Source organism: Aspergillus novofumigatus (genome assembly GCF_002847465.1).
Source record: "Aspergillus novofumigatus IBT 16806 chromosome Unknown P174scaffold_5, whole genome shotgun sequence".
NCBI classification, from domain to species: domain Eukaryota; kingdom Fungi; phylum Ascomycota; class Eurotiomycetes; order Eurotiales; family Aspergillaceae; genus Aspergillus; species Aspergillus novofumigatus.
In genome coordinates, this window is record NW_020194278.1 from 2,686,107 (window position 1) to 2,707,393 (window position 21,287).

A 21,287-nucleotide genomic window follows, 5' to 3' on the forward strand; every position below is an offset into this window, starting at 1 on the left:
AACTGAGCAAGATGCTGCTACGCAGTAGCAATTAATAGAATTCAGGTAGTTGGTTCTTCACAAGCAGCGTTCTTGGATTTTGAATACCTGAATTCTGAGGTCTGATACGCGGACTACCTAGCCAGATACTCCAGATGACAACCACTAGTAAGCCCCGATATCCGCTCCGGCGCGAGCAAGAGTCTCATAGACTCTCGGCGGTAATTTGTACTTGACCATGCCGGAGAATATCATCAGATCCTTGGCCATGACGAGTAATTCATCAGCTAGGCCTTGCCTGGTCTCGTTCTCATACACTCCAGAACTCAACCTGGTCCTTTCATGGCCAATGCAAGTAATACTCCACATTATCACATGCCCCACGTTACGTGCAATGATTGGAGGGAAAGACGAGAAAGCTTGAGCAGCACTTCGAATGAAGGAAACCGAGCCTCTTGCACGCAAGGGTAAGATGTTCAGTTCATTGATAGCCTGAGGGAGAGTTAATCAGTGGAAGAGAACGAGGACGAGGTGTGGAAGTGAAAAGGAGTGAGACTTACATCCAGAGCCGGCGTCCATTGGCCTGCTTCAACTTCTCCCTTCGCCTCCATCATTCTAAGCAATAAACCGCAGGCATCGCGATTGATCTGACGGATTCGCTGGTAATAAAGAGCGTTCGTATTGTAGAGGCCAATCATATTCTTCGCCAGAACCACCGGATCATCCACTGCTGTAAGACTTAGGCTACTTCCAGGTTCCGTGGCCTCTCCATGTTCATCATTGGCATGCTGTTGAAGATCAGTTCGTGGCCGCAACGGCTGCAGCTTCAAACCGGGGCCCCCTAACTCCATTGCTACAGCATCCGACAGTGCTCGGTTGATGATGTCGATTACGCGGTCGTAATCCTCAGCAAGGTGATACAAGAGGACCGCATCCGTTACCAGCCCCTTGTCATCCGCGATCGCAGCAGCCTGTATTGTTATGGTTTTCAAAAATTCTTCTTGGTCGACCAATTTGATCAAGCTCATGCGCTGCTCAATCAAGCCCTTAATTCGAGTCCCGTCCGAGCGGATGTCACCAAGTAATTTGGCAAAATCCCTCGTCTCAAGAACAAATTCCCGCAATGCTTCGTGACACACGGATGCTTGAGATTTGCCCAGAGAACCTGGGAGGTCGGCGTTAAGACAGAGCAAGCAAAAGTAATCGATCGCTGCCTCAACATATCCAGTACGAAACTCCCTTGTGTACTGGGTGATGAGATGTCCGAAATTGATCTGGGGATATTGTTTCACAGTAAATGATACTAATTTTGTCAGTAGACGTCACAGGGAAGTATGAGGCTTGGGAAGAAATGCTTACAAATTTCCTCCGCAGATGTGTAGAAGTCTGACACACGTAGCAGACCATAGTACGCCAAGGCGATTGCGAAATGCACCGCACTGACTGGCGCATAAGAGCCGAGGTATGAAACTGCCTGTTCGAACATCCCTCCTAAGATCTGCAGTAGAAAGAAAATGCCGTAACCACCGGATGCCTCCTGGCCCTTGCCAAAAATGCGCTGACCGATCTCGGCGATATCCGTCTGGATATCCTCGAGGCCAAAAACATCCCCAGCGATTTCTTCAGCACGGTCATCTTCTCTGGCCAGACTGAACTGAAGCCACATCCAATCTTCCACACTCTGATTTATGCCCTCCAAGCGCCTACGGGCTAGGTCGCACCGGCCAATGATCTTGTAGCAAGCCATGCGATACGGATCAACCGTGTTATCAGGGGCATTGCGTGAACGCTGTTGATATTCACCATTGATCTTTTGCTGCAAATCTCGCGGTAGCCGTCTGTTTTGTGCATAAGTCGTCATATATGTCACGAATTTGTGATCAAGGGACCGGAAGCCAGGATCTTGGCTAACATATTCAGCCGCTTCAGTGATGAATCCGCACCGAAGAAGATAGAATATCAAAATCCAGCAATAATCCTGCCCGACCATCTGTAGCTCAGTTCCGTCTGGTGCAAGGTCTTTCCTTGCCGCCCTCAAGCGAATATAGGCTCGAATTTTGTTGATAACCGTCGGAATTCCTCCAAGTTGCGCTTCTCGAGGATTCTTTGCGATCATATTCTCGACTTCGTTGTAAAATACTTTCTCTAGGAAGGAACGAGAGCCCTCGACTATGCGTTTTTTGAGGTTCGTTGCCCGGCGTGAGTTTGGTGTCTCGTCCAGATAATCCTCAGAGAACTGTCGCTCTCTCACCGTACTGGGATCCGAGGGACTGGTGGTGCTCGGGGGCTCTTTTACAATACTGATCAAAGCTCGGTACGCATCAAAAAGCTGGCAAGGTGCCTAATAAAATTAGTCGACCTTGGGATCATGGCTGTATCACCGTAACTTACATCACCACCAGCATGCCGCTCCACTTCAGAAAATTCATGAAGAAGCGGAAACACTTGCCCTTGAATCCGCGCGGAATTTAACAGCTGAACTTTGTCCGCGTAATGACCCATTTTTTCGCGCAAAAATCGAAGATCCGGGGAGTGAGTTCCAGATGCATCGCTGCGTTCCAGGGGATCCTCGAAAAGCTGATGACTTGTTTTCCCGGTTCCAGGGTTGCCTATGACTGACTTTCCCAGGCCGGAACGTCCGAAAACACTCCGGCGGGAGACGCCCGCAGCTTCGTGGGACGGCAAAGAACCAGTTAGTCTGGAAGGTCTCGTTGAGCGACCGAATGAATTTCTCATGTCGCCAATAGTGCCATCCTTATGTGCCAGTCCAAAGTGCCGAAAGATTCTCTGGCGCTGATCCTCCCAGTCTAAGTCCACCTTCTCCTCCAGGAATGTATCAAAGTCTCTCTGAGCTCGAGCAAGACTTTCGGCAATCATCACTTTACGCCCACGCTGTTGTATGCTTCTCAAGAATTTCTGGTTGTCGGGGTCAAAAACCTCCTGTTCCTTTGGAGGGAGACCTATTGAAGCCTGGGGATCTAGTGCTTTGAGATCCCGTAAAGCATGCCCAGGCGACACGCCCGAAGCGGCAAGAAGATAGTGGCTATAGAAGATAGAGATCAGCAGATGATCCAAATCATGACCCAACGCCAGGCGAAGGCAAAGCTTACGCTTTACTGGTCGAAGCAGGATGGAGGGGGTCGTTCAACCCTCTACTGCCGAGTTCTCTTGCTTTCCTCCGAATGTCATCGAGGCCTAGTTGAAGGCTGGGTAACTCTTCGAAATTGCTGCCTTGGCCAACTGAAGCAATTGGTCTCTTTTTGCCACGCTCTAGGAGGCTGTTGAAGAATGCGGGCTGAGTAGTTTGGCCAGAAGGTCGCGAGGGTTGTCCCGAACTCATCTGTGCTTGATCTTGTCCAAAGATCGAGGACTGAAGGGGCTGTTGCTGGGTTGGCGGCTGATTACCAAAGAGCGAAGCATTCGGTGCAGCTTGAGTTGTGGCAGGAGTTCCAAAAATACTCGTTGAATTGACAGCCGAAGCTGAGCTCGCCGGTTGAGTTGCGGTTCCTAGGCCACCAGCTCCAAATAAGGAGCCAGGGTTTGTTGCAGACATCGAAGCAGTGTGCCGCGTTGGCTTGGTCTCGGACACGCGACGATGAATGAGCTTGATATTTTCGACAAAAGCAGACTGAGCCACAAACGGGTACTCATTCAATTCGGGCGATCTCTACCGAGGGTTAGAGCAGGTGATTGGCACTGGAAAATATATGAATGTGGGAAGCTCGCAGACTCATAAGAATGTGTGGACAGAAGTAGATGAAAAGGAACAATGTAAAAATAACAGGGAACTAGCAGGTTATCTTACATCTGCTTGCTGGTCTTTCCAACTGCTGGAGCAGTTTGTGTTTACCAACTGTACAAAATATTGTAGTTAACATAAATATAGTGAAAATGGCTCATTTGCTGCGCAACAAGCCATGTCGGAATTAATGTTTCACCGGTTGCTTAGATCCGAACTTTATTACCTCTATCCGGTAGATACTCTTGTCAACACTATGATATTTACAGAGGATAATTAAGGGAAACAATACTCCATATTTCTTCATCCTCTTGAGTACCCACGTGCAAAGTGCCACGCTTGGACAGGAGCTTTAATTAGGTGCACACTTAGTGGTCAGCCTTCAGTATGCCTGTTTTTCAGGCAAAAACATTCCGGCGTGCGACAACAGCCTCATCGTCGCTGGGAGAACGGATCGGCGCAGCATATAGAGGAAGCCTACCGAAGCATCCTTTTCTGCTCTTTGGTCTTCCATTCATCATGATCATTGTTGCGGGGTCTTTCGCCTTGACTCCAGCCGCCGCGTTAAGATATGAAAGATATGACCGAAAAGTGAAGCAACTCACACAAGAGGAAGCTATGGAGCTGGGGCTCAAAGGGGCAGATGGTGAAGAGGGGATCAGGAGAAATCCACGCAGAAGAGTTCTCGGAGATGAGAGGGAGGAATATTATGTGAGTTGACCTAATTCAGATGAGCTTGTTCTGAGGCTATCATTAACACCTGTTCAAGCGGCTCATGGCCAAAGACCTGGATAATTGGGAACAAAAACGAGTCCAAAGGTTTAAGGGGGAACCCGATGGGAAACTTTAAGCTTCTTAATAGCTGAACAACGCCCTTCGAAGACAGGCGCTACTCGTGCTGGTTTTCAGCAGGATATTTTTGACTACCAGGCTTATGTTGGCTGTGGCAGTCACAAGTGAACCACATTTGATGATGACATGAATTAAAACCTAATTTTCATCCTGGTGAGAGGCATCCTATCTTTTCTAACTCTCGCATGTCTGATATGTCTAGAAACTAACCCAATCCATTAAAGTATATCTCTCTATTCGTTCATCTTAGAACTCAAGCTAAGCAAGCTAAATCGCCTTATTTGCCATGGTATCCTTAGACCTCCATTTCGCGCCTAGTCTCTTTGAATCATGTATAAATTGCCATATCACAAAGTGCTCATTATGATATTCTACCATTCTACTAAACTAAATAGAGGGGTATTCTTTACTAGTATAATCAAATGATAGTGTACACGGAGGCGTAGAGATCAGCATGATGTCCTCTAATACAGATTAAACATGCAATTACTTTATATATTAAGATGTTAGCCAGCTGCTAGACATAGGTTAATAGGTAAAGTTAGGCATATCCAGGTCTTCTAGACATCACTCAGACAGTCAAGAGTAGATTAGCAAACAACAGTAATCAATAAACATATAATGATATTAGCCTGGCAGATGACTATCGACTGCTGAACTGACAATGCACCCAGGGCTGTCTCCTACCAGATAAGTACTGCATTATTCTATACCTATAAATCATGGTGCAGTAACACAAAACTGTAAGTAGTAATAAACTTCTGCCAGATGCTATTTGTGTCATGGCTCTGTCGCTGAATAACAATAACATGATTCTCAGCTGTTCTGCTTTCTGATTGGAGACCCCTTTTTAAAAGCCCGATGATGCCTTGCCAGCGTTGCCACAGCATTCTTCCAGGTTTCTGAGGGGGCTCGTCAAAGATCCAGAACGGCCGTTCAGTCTCACTACATGGATTTTCTGCATATTTTGCCGCTTGACGACTGTCCCCACCCATAACGTCATACCAAGGGAACTTTCTCTGCCGAGTTTCTCAAACTCCGTTCGCTATTTCCATGTCGGTCTGTTGTTCACCTCCTTATACCAGTTGTATTCATGATGGTAAACTGGTGATAATCGACCAAGACCAATTCTTCTGCACGCGTTTCGGCCTTAGCTGCCACATCATTAGAGACTTATGTGCCGAGTCTAGTGTTTCGTCAGTTATTGATTTCTCTCATGCGAGTCTTATAACCAGGTCAAACAAGCGTATGGCTAGACTCCAATCCGCCCATCTCGAAGCCCCCCCAATCCCGTTTCTCAAAATCTCGACGACGAAAGCTTTTTATAATCTATTGGAGTCGTTTTCTTTGGATTCTAATACATTACATTGTCCCCATCTGGTGCTGCTCTTCCATCTCACTCATTACCTCTCCTGAACAGAACGCTTCTCGATATCAACACCTCTGTGGCGCCGAATTGAAACGAGCTTTACTTTACTCCTGACCTGCCATCATTCATCGACGAGATTCGGGCCTGAGGAAATAATGATCCGTGCTTAGATCGAATACCCGAATTAATATTGACATCTTTCTGAAAAGAAATTGCCCTTGCGGAAGCCGGTGTCTTGCTTATTGCGGCATTTCGAGATGGCACAAGGGCCTCGCGCTTGATTGTGGGACTGCCGGTATTCAGAGATTAACCAGCAGGCATTCTAGCCTTGGCAATCAACATGTCCACTACGGCTGACCAGAGACAATCACCTTCGTCCCCGTGGACTCAGGAGTCACAAAGCCTGCAGTTAAATGGTCTTTCAAGTCCAGCGTCTCTCTTGTCACTGCGAGATACCAATTCGTCTCCCACCAAAAGTGGCGACGGCCTGCAAAATGCCTTTTTGGTGCAACCGAGCCCTAGCTATTTCACCATCAAGGTTGAGGACTCGCGTGACAGAACGGTTGCGAGAGAAGCGACCAATGCCAAGAACCATCGACATCCATCCTCGTGGACCCAAAATTCGCACTTGAGCCGCAATGCGAACTTAATTGACCCAGGAATTGCGGGAGGATCGGTAGATCTGTCCCAGGCTCGCTCTGAGAATGACGCGGGTTTGCATAGAATGTCATTGAGCGGGGATTCGAAACAAAATGATTCAATGGCCACTTATAACAACACTTCCTCGGGGAACCTGGCCCCGACTAATGTCAATATCATGTCATGTGAGCAATGCGCAGAATTATTGGTGACTTGTGGAAACGATGTTTTGTTACTAGATGTGCGGCCTTATGCACATTATGCCAGGGGACACATCAAGGGATCGCTAAACCTCTGTATCCCTACCACGCTCCTCAAACGGACTTCCTTTGACACGCGGAAGTTGGCCAACACCTTCACGAGCGACATTGACCGGAGATCGTTCTCGAGATGGAAACAATGCCGCTACATCATCGTTTATGACGCTGCTACACTTGACATGAAAGATGCGGCGCCAATGATCAATATGTTGAACAAGTTTACGGCTGAGGGATGGAACGGCGAAGGTTCGATCCTTCGGGGTGGGTTCAAGGTCTTCTGCAATCAGTTTAATGCGCTTGTTCAGCAGCCTGAATCATCGAACCCTGGAGTATCTTCAAGGAGGCCTAATTCGATGCAGATTAGCCTTCCATCTTTTGCGCCTATTGCTGGTGGCTGTGCTTTGCCGGAGTCTTCCTCTGCCGCCATTCCCTTCTTTGGGAATATTCGCCAGCATATGGATCTTATGGGCGGTGTTGGTCAGATTCCGCTCCAGCTTCCACTGAATTTTACAGACTCCAAAAGACGATTGCTTCCACGATGGCTCCGTGACGCTTCCGACGTCGAAGATGGAGGTCAGAAGGTTTCAGAGAAATTCCTGGAGCTCGAGAAGAAGGAATTAGACCGTATGAAACAAGCTCTATCATATGAAATGACCGGAGTTTCTACGTCTGCGGAAGCTCCGTCGAAGAAGTATCGAGTTGCAGGGATCGAGAAGGGCAATAAGAACAGATATAATAATATCTATCCCTTCGATCATTCCAGGGTTCGATTGCAGGATGTTCCATCAGGAGGTTGTGATTATGTGAACGCGAATTACATGAAGGCTGAATACAGCAATAAGCGCTACATAGCAACGCAAGCTCCCGTGCCCGAAACATTTGATGTAAGTTCATTTTATCGATTGACCTACTTCCTATTCTCTACACCTTCAATTGAAGATTGCCCACGGTAAGATTGAGACAAGCAGGCTGATGGAGACATAGGACTTTTGGCGTGTAATCTGGGAACAAGATGTTCGACTCGTCGTTTCCTTGACGGCAGAAATTGAAAGAGGCCAAGTTAAATGTCACCCGTATTGGGAGTCAGGGAACTATGGGCCTTTTCGAGTCAATAACTTTTCTGAGCGGCGCATTCCTATGAAAGCGTCAGGGTCCCACCAAAACCAGCGGCAGTCAACCATGTCTTTTTCGGATTCTAGCGAAGAGCCCAGCGATCCATGCATTATCGTCAGACATTTTGGATTGTCACACTCGGCTTTCCCATTTCAACCACTGCGAGAAGTTACCCAGCTGCAATATCCCTATTGGCCGGATTTTGGTACTACCTCGCAACCATCACATCTCCTTCAGCTGGTCGATGAATGCAACGCAGTCATACGGGCAACAAGCAATACGTGCTTTGATAGTCGCGAGGCAATGCCAACCGAACATCGCCCTGTATTGGTGCATTGCAGTGCGGGATGCGGCCGTACTGGTACCTTCTGTACAGTGGATAGTGTTCTGGACATGCTAAAACGGCAGCGCACTGCACGAAAGACTGAATCTCAAGAAATCAGTGAACGGCCTGATACTGGGTGGATTTATAACGATAACCTGGACCTTATTGCAAAGACAGTCGCCGACTTTCGAACTCAGCGACCTAGCATGATACAAAATTTGAGCCAGTTTGTCTTATGCTATGAAAGTGTATTAGAGTGGATGGTTGTCCAAATGGACGAAGGATGTGAAAATCCTTGACTCAAACGCTTTCCATTGCTATAACTAGCATCTGCAACAAGCATTGAAGCTTCTTGGCTCTACGGGTGACTGAGAGAGATATCTCATTCACAATTCTGTCACACATGTTCTATTATATACGCTACTTGGATCTTAGAAAGTTTGATGCAGTGCAAGCAGAAGAACATATTTTCGTCTAGATTCTTTTCCCGTTTCCTTAAACTCGTTTACCGGTCGTTCTCAGGCAGAGAATGGGTTGGCTTGCATATATCTAGAGATATCAGCGGGGATTTGTATGAATTGTGCCCTGGGCTAGAGACGCAGCGAAGATAACTCAAGTAAAAGACGGACTTGATGGCTTTAGTTCTCGATAGACAAATAAGGGACATTAAGCCCACTTACTGCACATATCACTGTTAGATATGTTCTGAATATACCTCAGGGCTCTGATGCCTAAAGTGCTGCCTGAGGACGACAATGTATGGTATTCTTAAAAAAGATTCGCAAACAGGCAACAATGGCGGGCGGTGATACTAAGAACTATGGGATCAAGGCAGCCCCCACTCAGATCCTCTCATTTTCCGAGACCTATAAATGATATGGCAGTGATGCAAGGCTAATGAACTATGATTTCGTTTCCTACGAGACAATTGCTAGCAGCTTCCTCCAACTTCTGTCACAGTTGTTCCATCTAAACACCAGCCAAGCTCTGAGCCATGTTGCGCGATCTTCCACCGGAGCTAATCCAGCTCGTCCTTCAAAGTTCGACTACGACTTCCTTTCTACAGGCGGCATTGTCCTGTCGAGCCCTGCATGAGATTGCATCCAGTAGCCGGGAAGTGATTTTGCATCATCTGCATAAAACACCCGGCTTGAAGGTAGACACACGCCGTCTCAAGACCAGGCAACTTTTTCAGCTGCTCATGAAGCGTTCGTTCCAGCAGCTATATGGTGCACAGTTTTCCGCGAAATGTACAACATTCTGTTTTGAACAGTTCGCGTTCGATGCCCGAGCATCTTCGCTAGCTTCTCATGGTGACCGAGACATCGCTCTCGCTCTGAAAGGTCGGCAGGATGTTTGTGTTTTCCAGGCCAAGGACGGGAAGCTGCACCTGAAGGCCCAGCTGAGATCACCTGAGGATCAGTCAGGAAGGATAGAGGTGCTCAAAACAGCATTTGACAGAGAAGGAGGCGTTAACGTTCTTCATCGTCTGGTACCAGCGATAGACGAAGACGGTTTTGGCGCTACACACCCGTTCGTGAGACATGCGATACGGTCTGGTCCTCGTGTCAGTGTGTATATGGCGCGTCACTCACTTCAGACACTCAATGAGCCCATTCGCGTATGTGCCTTTCCAGACCATGCGGAGTATGAACCCCTCGCTCTTGCTGCTGCCGGAGAGAGCACCTTTGCAATCTCTTGGCAGCACTTCCGTGAAAGCGACGATTATGAGGTTGTTCTGTACAACTCTCCAAAACAGTCGAGCAGCAATACTTCTGGAGTAATTGGTACGTTACACTCTCTGCTGTCCAGGTTTACCCGGTGCTCTAAATATAAGGACAGTCTTGTCATTGGTCATCATCTGATGCAAGTATAGATTGCAATTACAATGCTATCACACTTATCGACGGGAATAGACAGCGACAGAGTAGTAACAGGTATCGTCAAGAGGGTCTGTCCAGCCCTTATGATAATGGTCCTGCCATCGACATTTCCTTCAATGACAGATCAAGCCAGTTGCTCTATTATCACCGCGCTCAAACGTTATATGGTTCCTTTCAGAGAATTCAGAGTATAAATGCGCACCCCCTTGTGGACCCACAGCCAACTCTACATCAGAATGCGTGCATGGTGCAATTCTCGGACACTTTGAGCCTTCTCTTTTCGATTGCAATACCCTTCTTCGGTACACATGCGAGGCGGAATGAGAATAATATTGGAATGTGCCATTGGCAGTACCTTGCCTTCGGTATAGCGACCCATCGGAAGGAGAACTGGACCGTCGCGTGCCTATTGAAATCCGAAGCTCGATGTCAAGCTCAGAACTGTGGGCATGTCTTGAACCTCGACCGTGGGAGACGATTTTCGCAATGGACAATAGTAGCTCGGCTATGGGGATTCCAGAATCCCACAAATTCTCTTGGTTGTAAAATTGCCGCATCAGATCGTGGTACTCGCCTTGCTGTCGCAAATTGGAACGTGATTTATGTGTGGGCTCTTGAGCCAAATGCGCTTATCGAAGAAAATGCGAATGGATTTTACCCTACATCCTTTCGATCAACAAGTTCAGGGATGATCGAACTACGACCGGTTGTTCTCCCGCTGGATGCCGTGTGCTTCAAGCTCGGCTTCACGCATCAAGAAGATGAACTGATAGCTATTACCGATAGGGGCGTGATGTACTGGGACCTTGGCCCGTTGGGTAAAGGGCAGAGAATTACTCAACGGCTGACTTTCTAAGGGGGGAGAAGATTGAAGTGAAGAAATAGGCGGAAGCCTGAAATTTCGTTTACTGATGAACATGCGAGGAAGGTGACTTTGATACCCCAGGATTTTTCTTTTACAGAACCATGTATATTGTGTGGCTAGTTGCCTTTAAAATGAGATGATCATGAGCACGGAAATCAGGACCAACAGACACCTATGGAATCGTCTCTCATCCTCCATGTCCCTGATCTGGGGTATCCCATCTTCCCATGGCTAACTCAAAGCCTGCATTTTAATCTCAATCGACGCCGTCCTGTTTTTTGGTTCTATTTGAAAGACCTCCCTCGTTTCATCCGACGTTTTTAACTTTGTGAGCTCTTAACTTGACTATTCGTATCATCGATTCTCTCTTTTCTCATTCAAACCAGCCATTCCCCTCGATGGAGGGCTTCAATTCGGACGACGAGGTCGGTCCTGTAATACCCGAGAAGCGGTGTACTGGCTTGGAGTCAATCAAGGCAATGCAACAGCCCAACAAGGAAGACAGAATTCCGTTCGAAAGAGCGGTTCCTATCACTAGGACTAATAGCCGCGTCTCCCAAAACCCAGAGGTTAATTGACATATGGGAAAGTCGATTGTTGCATATAGAGAGATGACGAATCCAGAGTGAGTACTGTCTAGAAATGGCAAATATTCTGGTTTCTCACCATCACTAACAGTATCTGACTTAGTACCCAGATATCCTGTCGAGCCCACTGACAGCCGAAGATTTCGTACGTTTTATAGAAACAATCGTCACAAAATTGAAGCCAAACCACAGCTACACTGTCACAATCAATGTTCGAACTATCCGTTATGGAATCTTGCATGCCTTCTCTGCCATGCAGTTAAGATATCCAGATATCCAGACCAACAGACATGTTGCTCTGCACATTGACTCTTGTCTTAACAGACTCGTGTCAAAAGGTGTTCTTCTTAAGGAGCATACAAAGCCCCAAACGTGAGCATGCCAACATATTGTCCGAAAGAATGATAGCTGCATGGCTTGACCATGCTTTGACCCGTGGGACCCTCTCATGGGATCAAACTCACGATGGCTGTCCTTCAGAGCGCTATTGGGTGTCGGCGTGGTTTGTCTAACCTTCTCTATCTTCCGAGTCACATCATTATAATACATACACTGACGTCTGAATCCGAATAGGCGACTTCATCCGCGACCAGTATGACAAGGATGCCTACCCGAAATGGAGTGACATACAGCTCGCTGTCAGAGGCTTGATCAACCCTGATAGTATAATCAACGATGTCTATGGATCAATCATCCTCTGGTTTACTAAAGCTCACAAGTAAGTATAGCCTTGATCATACGGTTTACTGTACTGACGGATCCTGGTTAGGGATACCGCAAATGATAACAAAAAAAATGTCATCTTTCATTGACTAGTGCAAGAAGAAGTAGAGAACGTTTGGCATGGGATAACGGTATGGTGCTGGGATGGTCGGATACACATTGGACGCTGGTCTACAGCAGACGAGCTCCTGCCACTCCATACCTTTACCGATTTTCACCTCCGTGGCGTTTTCAAAGTAACTACTCGCCGCGATGAGAACGAGACAATGCTCTGCATGAGGTGGATGGAATAGAATAAAGAACAATCAACACATGGATGCGTCGAGAATGAGGCATCTACGTCTAAACATTAAAAGGAAGAATAACAATTCTCCGCGCCGGCTGGGGCCTCCTTGGATGCCCGAGAGCCTGATTGGGAAGAGAGGCGTAGACAGAAAATCTCGACCGTGCGGATCTGCGCGATCTGCGTCGCAAGTCTTGAAGGCACTACGCCTCCTGTCCACGAAGCCATAGATGGAGGACTGACAGATACGCCGACGGATAAATTGTGAAATTTATTGTCCTTCAGCGCTACCTGACATGGCCAAAAATGCAATAATGAGGAAGACCCACCAATATCTAAGCAGATGCGAGGTATTGTCAGAATATGGCCTTTCTTTTGCCGACGCCATAGAAGAACGCGAGGGAGGAGACCGAGCACTTACTTCTGGAAAAAGGTCTTCTCAACGACCTCTTCTGGATTCTTCCCATCTGGGCCGACAACAACAGGCCGATTGAGATGCGGACGCGGACCGTCTTCGCTGGAAAGGAGTTCTATGTTCAAGCCTGCTGAGCTGGACGTTGCCGCAGATGATGAAGACGCCGCCAATGAAACGTGGTAGACCTCGCCTGAGGGCCCAAGATGAAGTCGCAGAGTTGGCTTTTGGTCCTCACTCTCTGCAAGCAAAAAGAGGGACGTAAGAGACCCTACCCATTGTTGTGGGTTGGTTGGCGTGGAGGTGAAGAGACCCACGCGGACGAGATCTTGGACATCTGCTTCTAAATCACGGCGGCCTTCAAGATCCGCAATCCTTGGTGGAGAATAGGCTACCACATTTGACGTTAAAGACGCAGGATCGTACGAGACGCGGGCGAGTACCGAGGGTTGAGACGAGGCTACCGGCCAACACAGGATGTCCGCTGACCTAGCTTGAGCGGAGGACGGAGATGCGGCGAAAGCCCGAGAGGAGAATAGGGAAAGGAATGGGAGGATGACCTGAGAGAAGTGCATATTGGAAGATGGCGGTAAGGGGGAGGAATATGAAGATGTTGGTCGGATTTGCAGAGAAAACAGAGAAGATTGAGGTGAGGCAGATCTATTTATCGCATCATCGGAGGGTGCACCGAGGAGGATTCCCCTAATTCAGACAAGCATAAAATCAGCATCGAGCGTAATAAATCAAGTAGGGAAGGAATTTAATGATGTGAGATTCTAGCCGCATGCATACTCACTATAAATTCTGGAAAACCAGTATGCGATTCAGTGCTCCTATTCCCCAGCAATGGGTAGTTGGCGGTGTTCACTAGGGGAGTTATGGGATGTCGTTAACTTCGCATATGTTTTAAGGTACCTTAGGTATTTTAGCGTCCCGGAGGTACCAACCTTGATAAGGCGGGCCACATACCTGGTATAACTAGTTAACTGGTACACTAAGCTACGTACCTACTACCTACCTTAAATGGTCACTTCAGTCTGAATGTTAGTCCAAGTAAATTTCTTGGAATCGTATTTTTGCAAATATAGAAATGCTATGCCTGTTGCTATTGAGGGGAAATATGATCATAATCATGATGAAAATAACAATAATACCTTAATAATGATACCTTACCTAATCTACTACGTACTCTCCAGGTATCAATAATTACGGCCTACCGTGGAGTTATCAGAATTGAATATATATATATATATATATATATATATATGCGCCATCGAAGGACGCTGAAGAGACATAGAAACTCCTATACCTGTCTTGCTCGTTTTATGAAGAAGTCAATCTGCCATTGTTATTTCTAGATCATTTCTTCCGTTGCATGGAAAAGGGTCGCAGTTGATATTAATAGGCGAAAGGTTAAAGATTTAAAAGGATCTGCGTTTCCTTCTCTCTTCCCCCTGCTCAGCTTCAGTGTTCCTAGTAAAAAGCGTTCGAAGCACCCATACTTCTACCGGTATAAATACGTGCTTAGGCGGCTCAGAGGGGTAAGTTAATGATCGACGTACCCCACTACCCCATCCTGATCAACAGCCCCAACGCGGAGCTCAGCCCTCCGCAACACTCTAGTTAGATATATCATGTACCTCAGCCGGGCCTGACAGCTTGGGCAGGCAACCTCCCCAAAATCATAACCTGGCTACGGGTTGCTTATGCCTTCTGGTAACATTCTACCCAGTATGGCTTCGCTGCCGTATCGTTCGTCTAGGCAGCCTTCCAGGCAGCCTTCTCGACAGGCTTCAATGGACCCTCGAGACGACATTCAGATCCACCAGGATCATTACATCGGAATAGATGTTGGTACTGGTAGTGCCCGCGCTTGTATTATTGATGCAAAAGGCAATATTGTTGGATTAGCTTCCGAGAATATTGGTCTCTGGCAGCCCCAACAGGGATACTATGTACGTACGTCCGATTAGGCTTCTTCCGTCTTCTTGACTGTTGCCTGACAATTCGTCAAAGGAACAATCCACGAACGATATCTGGCGATGTATATGCCTGTCGGTTCAGCGCGCTATCAGCCAGCATAACATCGACCCAACTACTATCCGCGGCATTGGGTTCGACGCGACGTGCTCGCTGGCCGTATTCTCCACGATTACAGACGAGCCCGTATCCGTCACCGGGCCGAACTTCGATTCTGACCGCAATGTGATCCTTTGGCTGGACCATCGGCCAGTGGAAGAGACGGAAAAGATCAATGCTACCAAGCACAACTTGCTGCGATATGTCGGAGGAAAGATGTCGATCGAGATGGAAATTCCCAAGGTTCTGTGGCTAAAGAACAATATGCCGAAGGAGCTATTTGACCAGTGCAAATTCTACGACTTGGCCGATGCTCTGACGCATATTGCTACCGGTAATGAAAAGCGAAGCTTCTGTAGTGTGGTCTGCAAGCAAGGATACGTGCCTGTTGGTGTCGACGGAAGTGTGAAGGGTTGGCAGGCGGATTTTCTCACCGAAATTGGTCTGGAGGATCTTATGGAGGACAATTTCAAGCGCATGGGGGGTGTTGATGGGGTGGTGAGCCTTTTCGTTTCTCCCCTTATCCCATGACAAACGATCTACTTTTCAGCGTTCTTGAAGGCTGACTGGTTCCAGAATGGTGATTACCTCAGCGCGGGCGAATTAGTCGGAACATTGTGCGAAAAAGCAGCGTCTGAGCTGGGGCTGCCGCCTGGTATCGCCATCGGCAGTGGTGTTATCGATGCATACGCTGGTTGGATAGGCACCGTTGGCGCCAAGGTCGATTTAGAGGACGAACAGCTGAGCTCTGAAGTTGCCAAGAACGACAAGGCACAGGCTTTCTCACGCTTGGCTGCTGTCGCGGGCACCTCAACGTGCCATATCGCCATGTCGCCAAACCCTGTATTTGTTACTGGCGTCTGGGGACCGTACCGTGACACGATCCAGCCTGGGTATTGGATGGCGGAAGGTGGACAGTCTGCCACGGGTGAGTTGCTCAAGTATGTGATCGAGACTCACCCAGCCTTCAACCAGGCGATCTCAATTGCCGAGTCGTACAATACCAATATCTACGAATATTTGAACGAACATTTAAAAGAGATGGCCCAGGAACAGATGGCCCCTAGTGTCTCGTACCTGGGTCGCCATGTGTTCTTCTATGGTGATCTCTGGGGTAACCGGTCGCCCATCGCAGACCCCAACATGAAGGGTTCTATTGTCGGCATGGCCAATGACAAAACTGTCGATGGCCTTGCGATCTATTACTATGCAACCCTTGAGTTCATTGCACTGCAAACGAGGCAGATCGTCGAGACGATGAACAAAGCCGGTCATAGCATCACATCCATCTTCATGTCCGGATCTCAGTGTCAGAATGACATTTTAGTACGGCTCATTGCATCAGCCTGCGACATGCCAGTCCTTATCCCTCGTTATATTCATGCTGCAGTTTGCCATGGTGCAGCAATGCTGGGAGCCAAGGCCGCGAGTGCCGACGCCGAAGGCAAAACAGAAGACCTGTGGGAGATCATGGATCGTATGAGTAAACCAGGAAAGAAGGTCGTGCCGACAGAAGACGAGAATGAGAAAGCTTTGCTCAACGTCAAGTATAAGGTCTTCCTAGAACAGTGCTACAAGCAACTCGAATATCGAAAGTTGGTTGATGAAACCGTGAGCTCGTGGAAGACTGGTGACACATGACTTTGAGCTCTCGTTTCGAGAAACTCTTCTTGTTGTTCGGACAGGTCTTGGGTAGTTGCGAAGACACTTGCTTTTTATTTCCCCTTTCGGTTTAAATATTCTTCTGCTCGCACAGCGTCATTAGAGGCAAAACAATCCATCACATGAACAATACAGCTGAAGGATCTAATCTGTAGATGATTATGACTTGCGACTACGCTGACTAGCCCTAGAAGTGAACGGTCAACAGGCAGTTCTCTGAGATGTGGATTCTTGCTCAGCACCAGCAGAGTTGCTCTTCATTGTATGACTAGGTTGGACAAATCCAGTATCCGATCAGCATCTTTAATCATATTCTAATAGCCAAAGGCCAAAAGCAGATACGGTATGTATGCATTCACCACGGCACAGTATAACTGTACGCTACTTTAAAGCATAGCTGGTATATCAAGTCCGCGCTATCCTTGCCCTCCCACCAAGGCTCAAAACAAAACCACAAGTCTCATACACATTAATTAGAAAGCCATGCCGCGGGTCGGCCGACCAATCGTGCGGAAGTTCTGGGACCTGATGGGCCCAAGAGCCAGCGTGTCGAAGCGATCGACACCCATCGTGTCAACATTACTGTAGCCGGCCAAGTAGAACCCGATAACCACCACCAGGTAGGTGAGTACGAGGATCGAGCCCTTGAAATAATTGCTCTTCCCTTCCCCATACACGTAGGACAGGAGGAATACGCAGAGTATAACAGATACCATATCCCATTGGGGGAAGATGAGGCTGTAATCATCGTGTCAGTTCTTTTTCTTCAAGCCATCTATGCGGCCAGACTGCACTGCTTACTTGAAGGAATGCGTCAAAAGATCCGAGGGGTCGAGGATACGGCTGTAGAGTGCACTGAAGAGGACCAGCGCGGGGATCTGCAGCAGACAGACTTGCAATGCGTAGGCCGAACCGATTTCCATCGACAACGCAATGTTACCGTTCATCGCGAAGGAAATAGCGTTCTGTTCAGGTGTGAGATTCATGACTCTGCAGATATTGATAGCATTGGGCTTACCAGAAATTCCGTAGTATTGGGGACCAGCGCGAAGAGAGTGATGCCGAGGAATTTCTCGTCTATGTCAACACTCTCGAGGACAACATCCACGGTGTTCACGAGAATCTCGGCTATGATGGCGTACAGTATTGTCGCCACGAGGAGAATGATCGAGCTCTTAGCTTTGCTCCAGTTTGGCGCATCATGACCGCCGCTAGCATGTGTGTGCTCAATCCCGACATCTTCTTGGTCGTCCAGAACGGACTTGGAAAGATCACCAGTGGTCTTATTGCTGTGACGTGCAGTGCCCTGCTGGACGGATGACTTGCGTGTCCGAGCAACATCACGAGCAGCAACCGCCGCCGCTGTGGCTGCGACTTCCGTCACCTGGCGCACTAAATCTTCGTTCTCTCCTCCAGTGTATCCTCGGAAGCCTTTGAAGCTAGAATAACCGTCCTCACCCTCCGTTCGTGGGGGGACGAGATACGGCATCGCGCCTTTATCTCGGGCCGAGCTCGACTCGGGCTGGTGTGGAGCGTCCTCATTGGCATTGTCGGACAAGCCAACCTGCCTCAGGGACTGTCCTAAGATCCTCTTATAGAGCTGTGAGTCGCGAATAGAGCCTTTAGCGTTGCCACCGGTGGTATTTACAGTTCCAGCAGGGAATAGCAGATGTCTGGGCTCATAGGCCGATTGCTCTTGCTGGAGGGCTGCGGCCTTCTTTTCCTCGACTTCCGTGGCCCAGATGAGGGCAGCGTGGGTTCTGAGTGTGAACCACAACCCAATTATATATGATAAGAACAGAAACACAGCGGCAAACCATGAATATGGCTGAACTACTTTTCGGAAGAAATTGTCGTCCACAGCTGGAACTTGGGCAAAGTAACAGCGGCGGCAATCTTTGCTGCCCGAGTCCGTAGTCTCAGCGCACGAGTAGCAGTTCAATTCGTGCTAAGCAAACCGGTCATTAGCAGAAACCGACAATGAGAGAATTGGAAAACATACACTGCCGTATATCTGATAGAACAGCGTTGGACCGAATGCAGCGATTACGGCGAACATCAACATGGTCGATGTAACTCCGGCAGATTTGACGTTGAATCGCTGCGTCTTGCGTCTGATAGCGCCAAAGCACATGGACAGCCCAGGGAGAAACAGTATACCCGCAAAAATACTACCAATGATACTGCCCTCGACGAGCTGCCCTTTGCCTTCTGTCAGCGCGACACAGTAAAGGTAAACTTCAACGACAGTCGAGAAGAAAGCGTTGACGGCGGCACCCATGCCCATTGATGATTGTGCAGAGATGGACGCAACGGCCTGCCCGATGAAGTAGGCGAGAGGAATAATGGAGACTAGTGCGAGAGTGAAAATGAAGCCAGGATGTGTCATCCAGTTATGCAGACCCAGCGTTTCAGCCAAGAGGAAGTAGTCGAAGATGACAAACAGCACGACACCAAGGAGATTGATGAGAAAGATATTGGTACCATCCACCGTATACTTCCAGTAGCTCAGCCCAGCCGCACGGTAAGTGCATAGGAGTATCGATGAGGGGGAGCCGGGACTCAGGCGAGTATAGGATGTATCAGAATGGAATGATAAGGCCAGCGGGTGACGACGAAGATGGTCAAATAGAATGAGAGTCACGCGTCCCATGGGGATCCAGAATACAAGCAACCAGCATACCATGGACACAAATAGCATCAAAGGGCCAATCAGAAAGTAAAAGAAGACGAAGAATACGACACGTCCTAGTGTCCATTCTCCGCGGCCGAACAAGCGGCGTTTCGAATGCAGATTGCTTTCACGAGGAGAGATTCTTTGCGTTCTGCCAAGCAGACTGTCCTGCTCGCTCACAGAGTCAATGCTATTGCGACGCCTACCCACGAGAGACCGGTTGCTACGGGGGCCAAAGAAGAGCCTGCCGTGCTCGAGATCACCATTCTGCCATTGCTCATACTCGCTAATGCTGCGGCCTTCGCCCTCATCTTCCTCCGCATAGTGTTCGTCGGTCTCCAGACGAACAAAAGACCCGAATGGATAAAGGAGGTACCATGAAAGACCCGAGAAGACTTTTCCGTACTCCACTGCGCTAGGAGAATATGCAAATATGAAACATGCGAAGGCACCGAAGAGCGCAGCAAGAGCGAGCCACCACCCGAAGAAAGCCGTCCAGAGCAGATTGGCCAAGAAGAGTATATTTCCTACTCGGCCGCCGGGCGACGAATGAATATCACCCTCAGCGGTCTTTTCCACGGAACGACTCTTCTTGTAGAGAGCAGGCTTCCATAGTCTGATACCGAATGGGTGCGTTTCATTGATGGCCTGTTGACGATCTTTCAGGGTGAAGCTCTCTGCATCACTCGTCTCATCGTCGCCGCCATCACCGTGATTGATCCCATGATGGGAGCTGGCTTCCGACTGCTGCGACGGCGGTCGCGTTCCTATAGCTTCCATGCCGGACTCCGGTAACAATGATTCCTCCCCACTGTCATTGTCAGAGTCCGCTCGTGCCAACGGACTGGGTCGAGCGTTCAACCTGCGCCTCAGTGTCGAGCTCTGTTTCCTCAATGGTCGCAGTCTCGGCGAAGGCTGAGGGTTTGAGCCCTGTTGTTGCATGGCTATATCCTCCTCGACCTCCTGGACATCATCATCTGTGGAAAACTCCTGGCCCTTATGCGGGACCTGTCGCCTTGAAGATATCCGACGCGTTACAGATGGCTTTTTGGGCCTATCTGACGGCAACGCTGCCACAGGCGGTGATTGGGAGGAAGGTATGCGACTGGAGTTGTCGGCCTGGCCTTCATTCGGCAATGTGTCGAAGTCCGTCAAATCAGAAGAGCTTATAGTTCCTAGAGACAACGCATGACAAGAAATAATAAGCAGATTTATTCTCTTTAAGGTTACAGGACACGCAAACACACCGTAGCTTCTCCTACTGCTCGCCATAGGTCTGGTCGGACGAATGGTATCAGACGATGTTGATCCAGTGCTTACGGTCGAGCTCAAACGCGATGTCGCTTCAACTTGGGAGAAGTGAGAGATATCTGGGACTCTCTGGCTGCTATCCATTGCTTCTCTCTGCGCTCGACTCTTTCCATTCAATTCTCGCGATCAGAGTTTATCAGGAGGCTGGGGATGGAGTACTAGGGATCAAAGATAATGCGGAAAAGAAAAGCGACTCGAACAAAATCAGAAACCGCAAAAAGTGGCCTGCACTTAGAACAATAACAAGTCAGATTCTTGAGATGATCCAAAACACATTGTGTAGTGCAGCAGTGGGCATTCACAGATGCCTGACAAGCTGTGTCGAAGAATACAGGTCGGAGCCTGAAAGTGGAATAATGGGTAGATACTGGATCGCAGCTAAAAGATCTACTACACAAAACACCTTACTAGTACTAGTAGGAGAGGTGGTAGACTAAAGAGATCAGGAGATAGCATCATCTCACTGTAGCCCCGCAGCAGTCAGCTGGGAACAGGAATGAGTTGACAGAGTGGTCCTGTGAGATGATGTACT

The 21,287-nt window shown here is 48.4% G+C and overlaps 8 protein-coding genes across 8 annotated transcripts; 5 read left to right on the plus strand and 3 right to left on the minus strand.

Moving 5' to 3' along the window:
- Nucleotides 1–144: 144 nt before the first annotated feature.
- nic96 (linker nucleoporin NIC96) lies at nt 145–3,532 on the minus strand (the record flags this gene model as incomplete). Its single annotated transcript, XM_024830033.1, has 5 exons — nt 145–471; nt 540–1,282; nt 1,339–2,320; nt 2,371–3,022; nt 3,090–3,532. The coding sequence occupies 5 exons, from the start codon at nt 3,530–3,532 to the stop codon at nt 145–147; spliced, it is 3,147 nt and encodes a 1,048-aa protein (XP_024681838.1).
- A 428-nt stretch (nt 3,533–3,960) lies between these two features.
- On the plus strand, nt 3,961–4,968 carry P174DRAFT_443119 (cytochrome c oxidase assembly protein COX16). Its single transcript, XM_024827743.1, has 2 exons — nt 3,961–4,429; nt 4,488–4,968. Exons 1-2 carry the CDS (start codon nt 4,106–4,108, stop codon nt 4,566–4,568), a joined length of 405 nt encoding a protein of 134 aa, XP_024681839.1. The 5' UTR covers nt 3,961–4,105; the 3' UTR covers nt 4,569–4,968.
- Nucleotides 4,969–6,279: 1,311 nt separating this feature from the next.
- On the plus strand, nt 6,280–8,575 carry ptpA (putative protein tyrosine phosphatase (Pyp1); the record flags this gene model as incomplete). The annotated part of the gene is made up of 3 exons (XM_024830034.1): nt 6,280–7,722; nt 7,823–8,393; nt 8,454–8,575. 3 exons carry the CDS (start codon nt 6,280–6,282, stop codon nt 8,573–8,575), a joined length of 2,136 nt encoding a protein of 711 aa, XP_024681840.1.
- A 902-nt stretch (nt 8,576–9,477) lies between these two features.
- Nucleotides 9,478–11,015, plus strand: P174DRAFT_372293 (F-box domain protein; the record flags this gene model as incomplete). The annotated part of the gene is made up of 2 exons (XM_024822424.1): nt 9,478–10,063; nt 10,531–11,015. The coding sequence occupies 2 exons, from the start codon at nt 9,478–9,480 to the stop codon at nt 11,013–11,015; spliced, it is 1,071 nt and encodes a 356-aa protein (XP_024681841.1).
- Nucleotides 11,016–12,076: 1,061 nt separating this feature from the next.
- Nucleotides 12,077–12,333, plus strand: P174DRAFT_461679 (uncharacterized protein; the record flags this gene model as incomplete). The annotated part of the gene is made up of 2 exons (XM_024830035.1): nt 12,077–12,113; nt 12,185–12,333. The coding sequence occupies 2 exons, from the start codon at nt 12,077–12,079 to the stop codon at nt 12,331–12,333; spliced, it is 186 nt and encodes a 61-aa protein (XP_024681842.1).
- A 77-nt stretch (nt 12,334–12,410) lies between these two features.
- Nucleotides 12,411–13,945, minus strand: P174DRAFT_443122 (uncharacterized protein). Its single transcript, XM_024827744.1, has 3 exons — nt 13,826–13,945; nt 13,039–13,731; nt 12,411–12,952 (listed from the first exon to the last, which is right to left on the minus strand). The coding sequence occupies exons 2-3, from the start codon at nt 13,602–13,604 to the stop codon at nt 12,889–12,891; spliced, it is 630 nt and encodes a 209-aa protein (XP_024681843.1). The 5' UTR covers nt 13,605–13,731; nt 13,826–13,945; the 3' UTR covers nt 12,411–12,888.
- A 666-nt stretch (nt 13,946–14,611) lies between these two features.
- Nucleotides 14,612–16,911, plus strand: P174DRAFT_443124 (FGGY-family carbohydrate kinase). Its single transcript, XM_024827745.1, has 3 exons — nt 14,612–14,984; nt 15,046–15,606; nt 15,685–16,911. The coding sequence occupies exons 1-3, from the start codon at nt 14,763–14,765 to the stop codon at nt 16,747–16,749; spliced, it is 1,848 nt and encodes a 615-aa protein (XP_024681844.1). The 5' UTR covers nt 14,612–14,762; the 3' UTR covers nt 16,750–16,911.
- A 332-nt stretch (nt 16,912–17,243) lies between these two features.
- P174DRAFT_432566 (calcium/hydrogen antiporter) lies at nt 17,244–20,839 on the minus strand (the record flags this gene model as incomplete). Its single annotated transcript, XM_024825758.1, has 5 exons — nt 17,244–17,508; nt 17,572–17,735; nt 17,789–18,718; nt 18,773–20,619; nt 20,692–20,839. 5 exons carry the CDS (start codon nt 20,837–20,839, stop codon nt 17,244–17,246), a joined length of 3,354 nt encoding a protein of 1,117 aa, XP_024681845.1.
- Between the last annotated feature and the right edge of the window lie 448 nt (nt 20,840–21,287).

Coding starts and splice junctions, on each gene's coding strand:
- P174DRAFT_443124 (XM_024827745.1), top strand. CDS start 14,763: ATGGCTTCGCTGCCGTATCGTTCGTCTAGGCAGCCTTCCAGGCAGCCT. Junction 14,985..15,045: donor AGCCCCAACAGGGATACTAT/GTACGTACGTCC, acceptor AATTCGTCAAAG/GAACAATCCACGAACGATAT. Junction 15,607..15,684: donor TGGGGGGTGTTGATGGGGTG/GTGAGCCTTTTC, acceptor GACTGGTTCCAG/AATGGTGATTACCTCAGCGC.
- P174DRAFT_443122 (XM_024827744.1), bottom strand. CDS start 13,604: ATGCACTTCTCTCAGGTCATCCTCCCATTCCTTTCCCTATTCTCCTCT. Junction 12,953..13,038: donor GAGAAGACCTTTTTCCAGAA/GTAAGTGCTCGG, acceptor GCATCTGCTTAG/ATATTGGTGGGTCTTCCTCA.
- P174DRAFT_443119 (XM_024827743.1), top strand. CDS start 4,106: ATGCCTGTTTTTCAGGCAAAAACATTCCGGCGTGCGACAACAGCCTCA. Junction 4,430..4,487: donor ATGAGAGGGAGGAATATTAT/GTGAGTTGACCT, acceptor CACCTGTTCAAG/CGGCTCATGGCCAAAGACCT.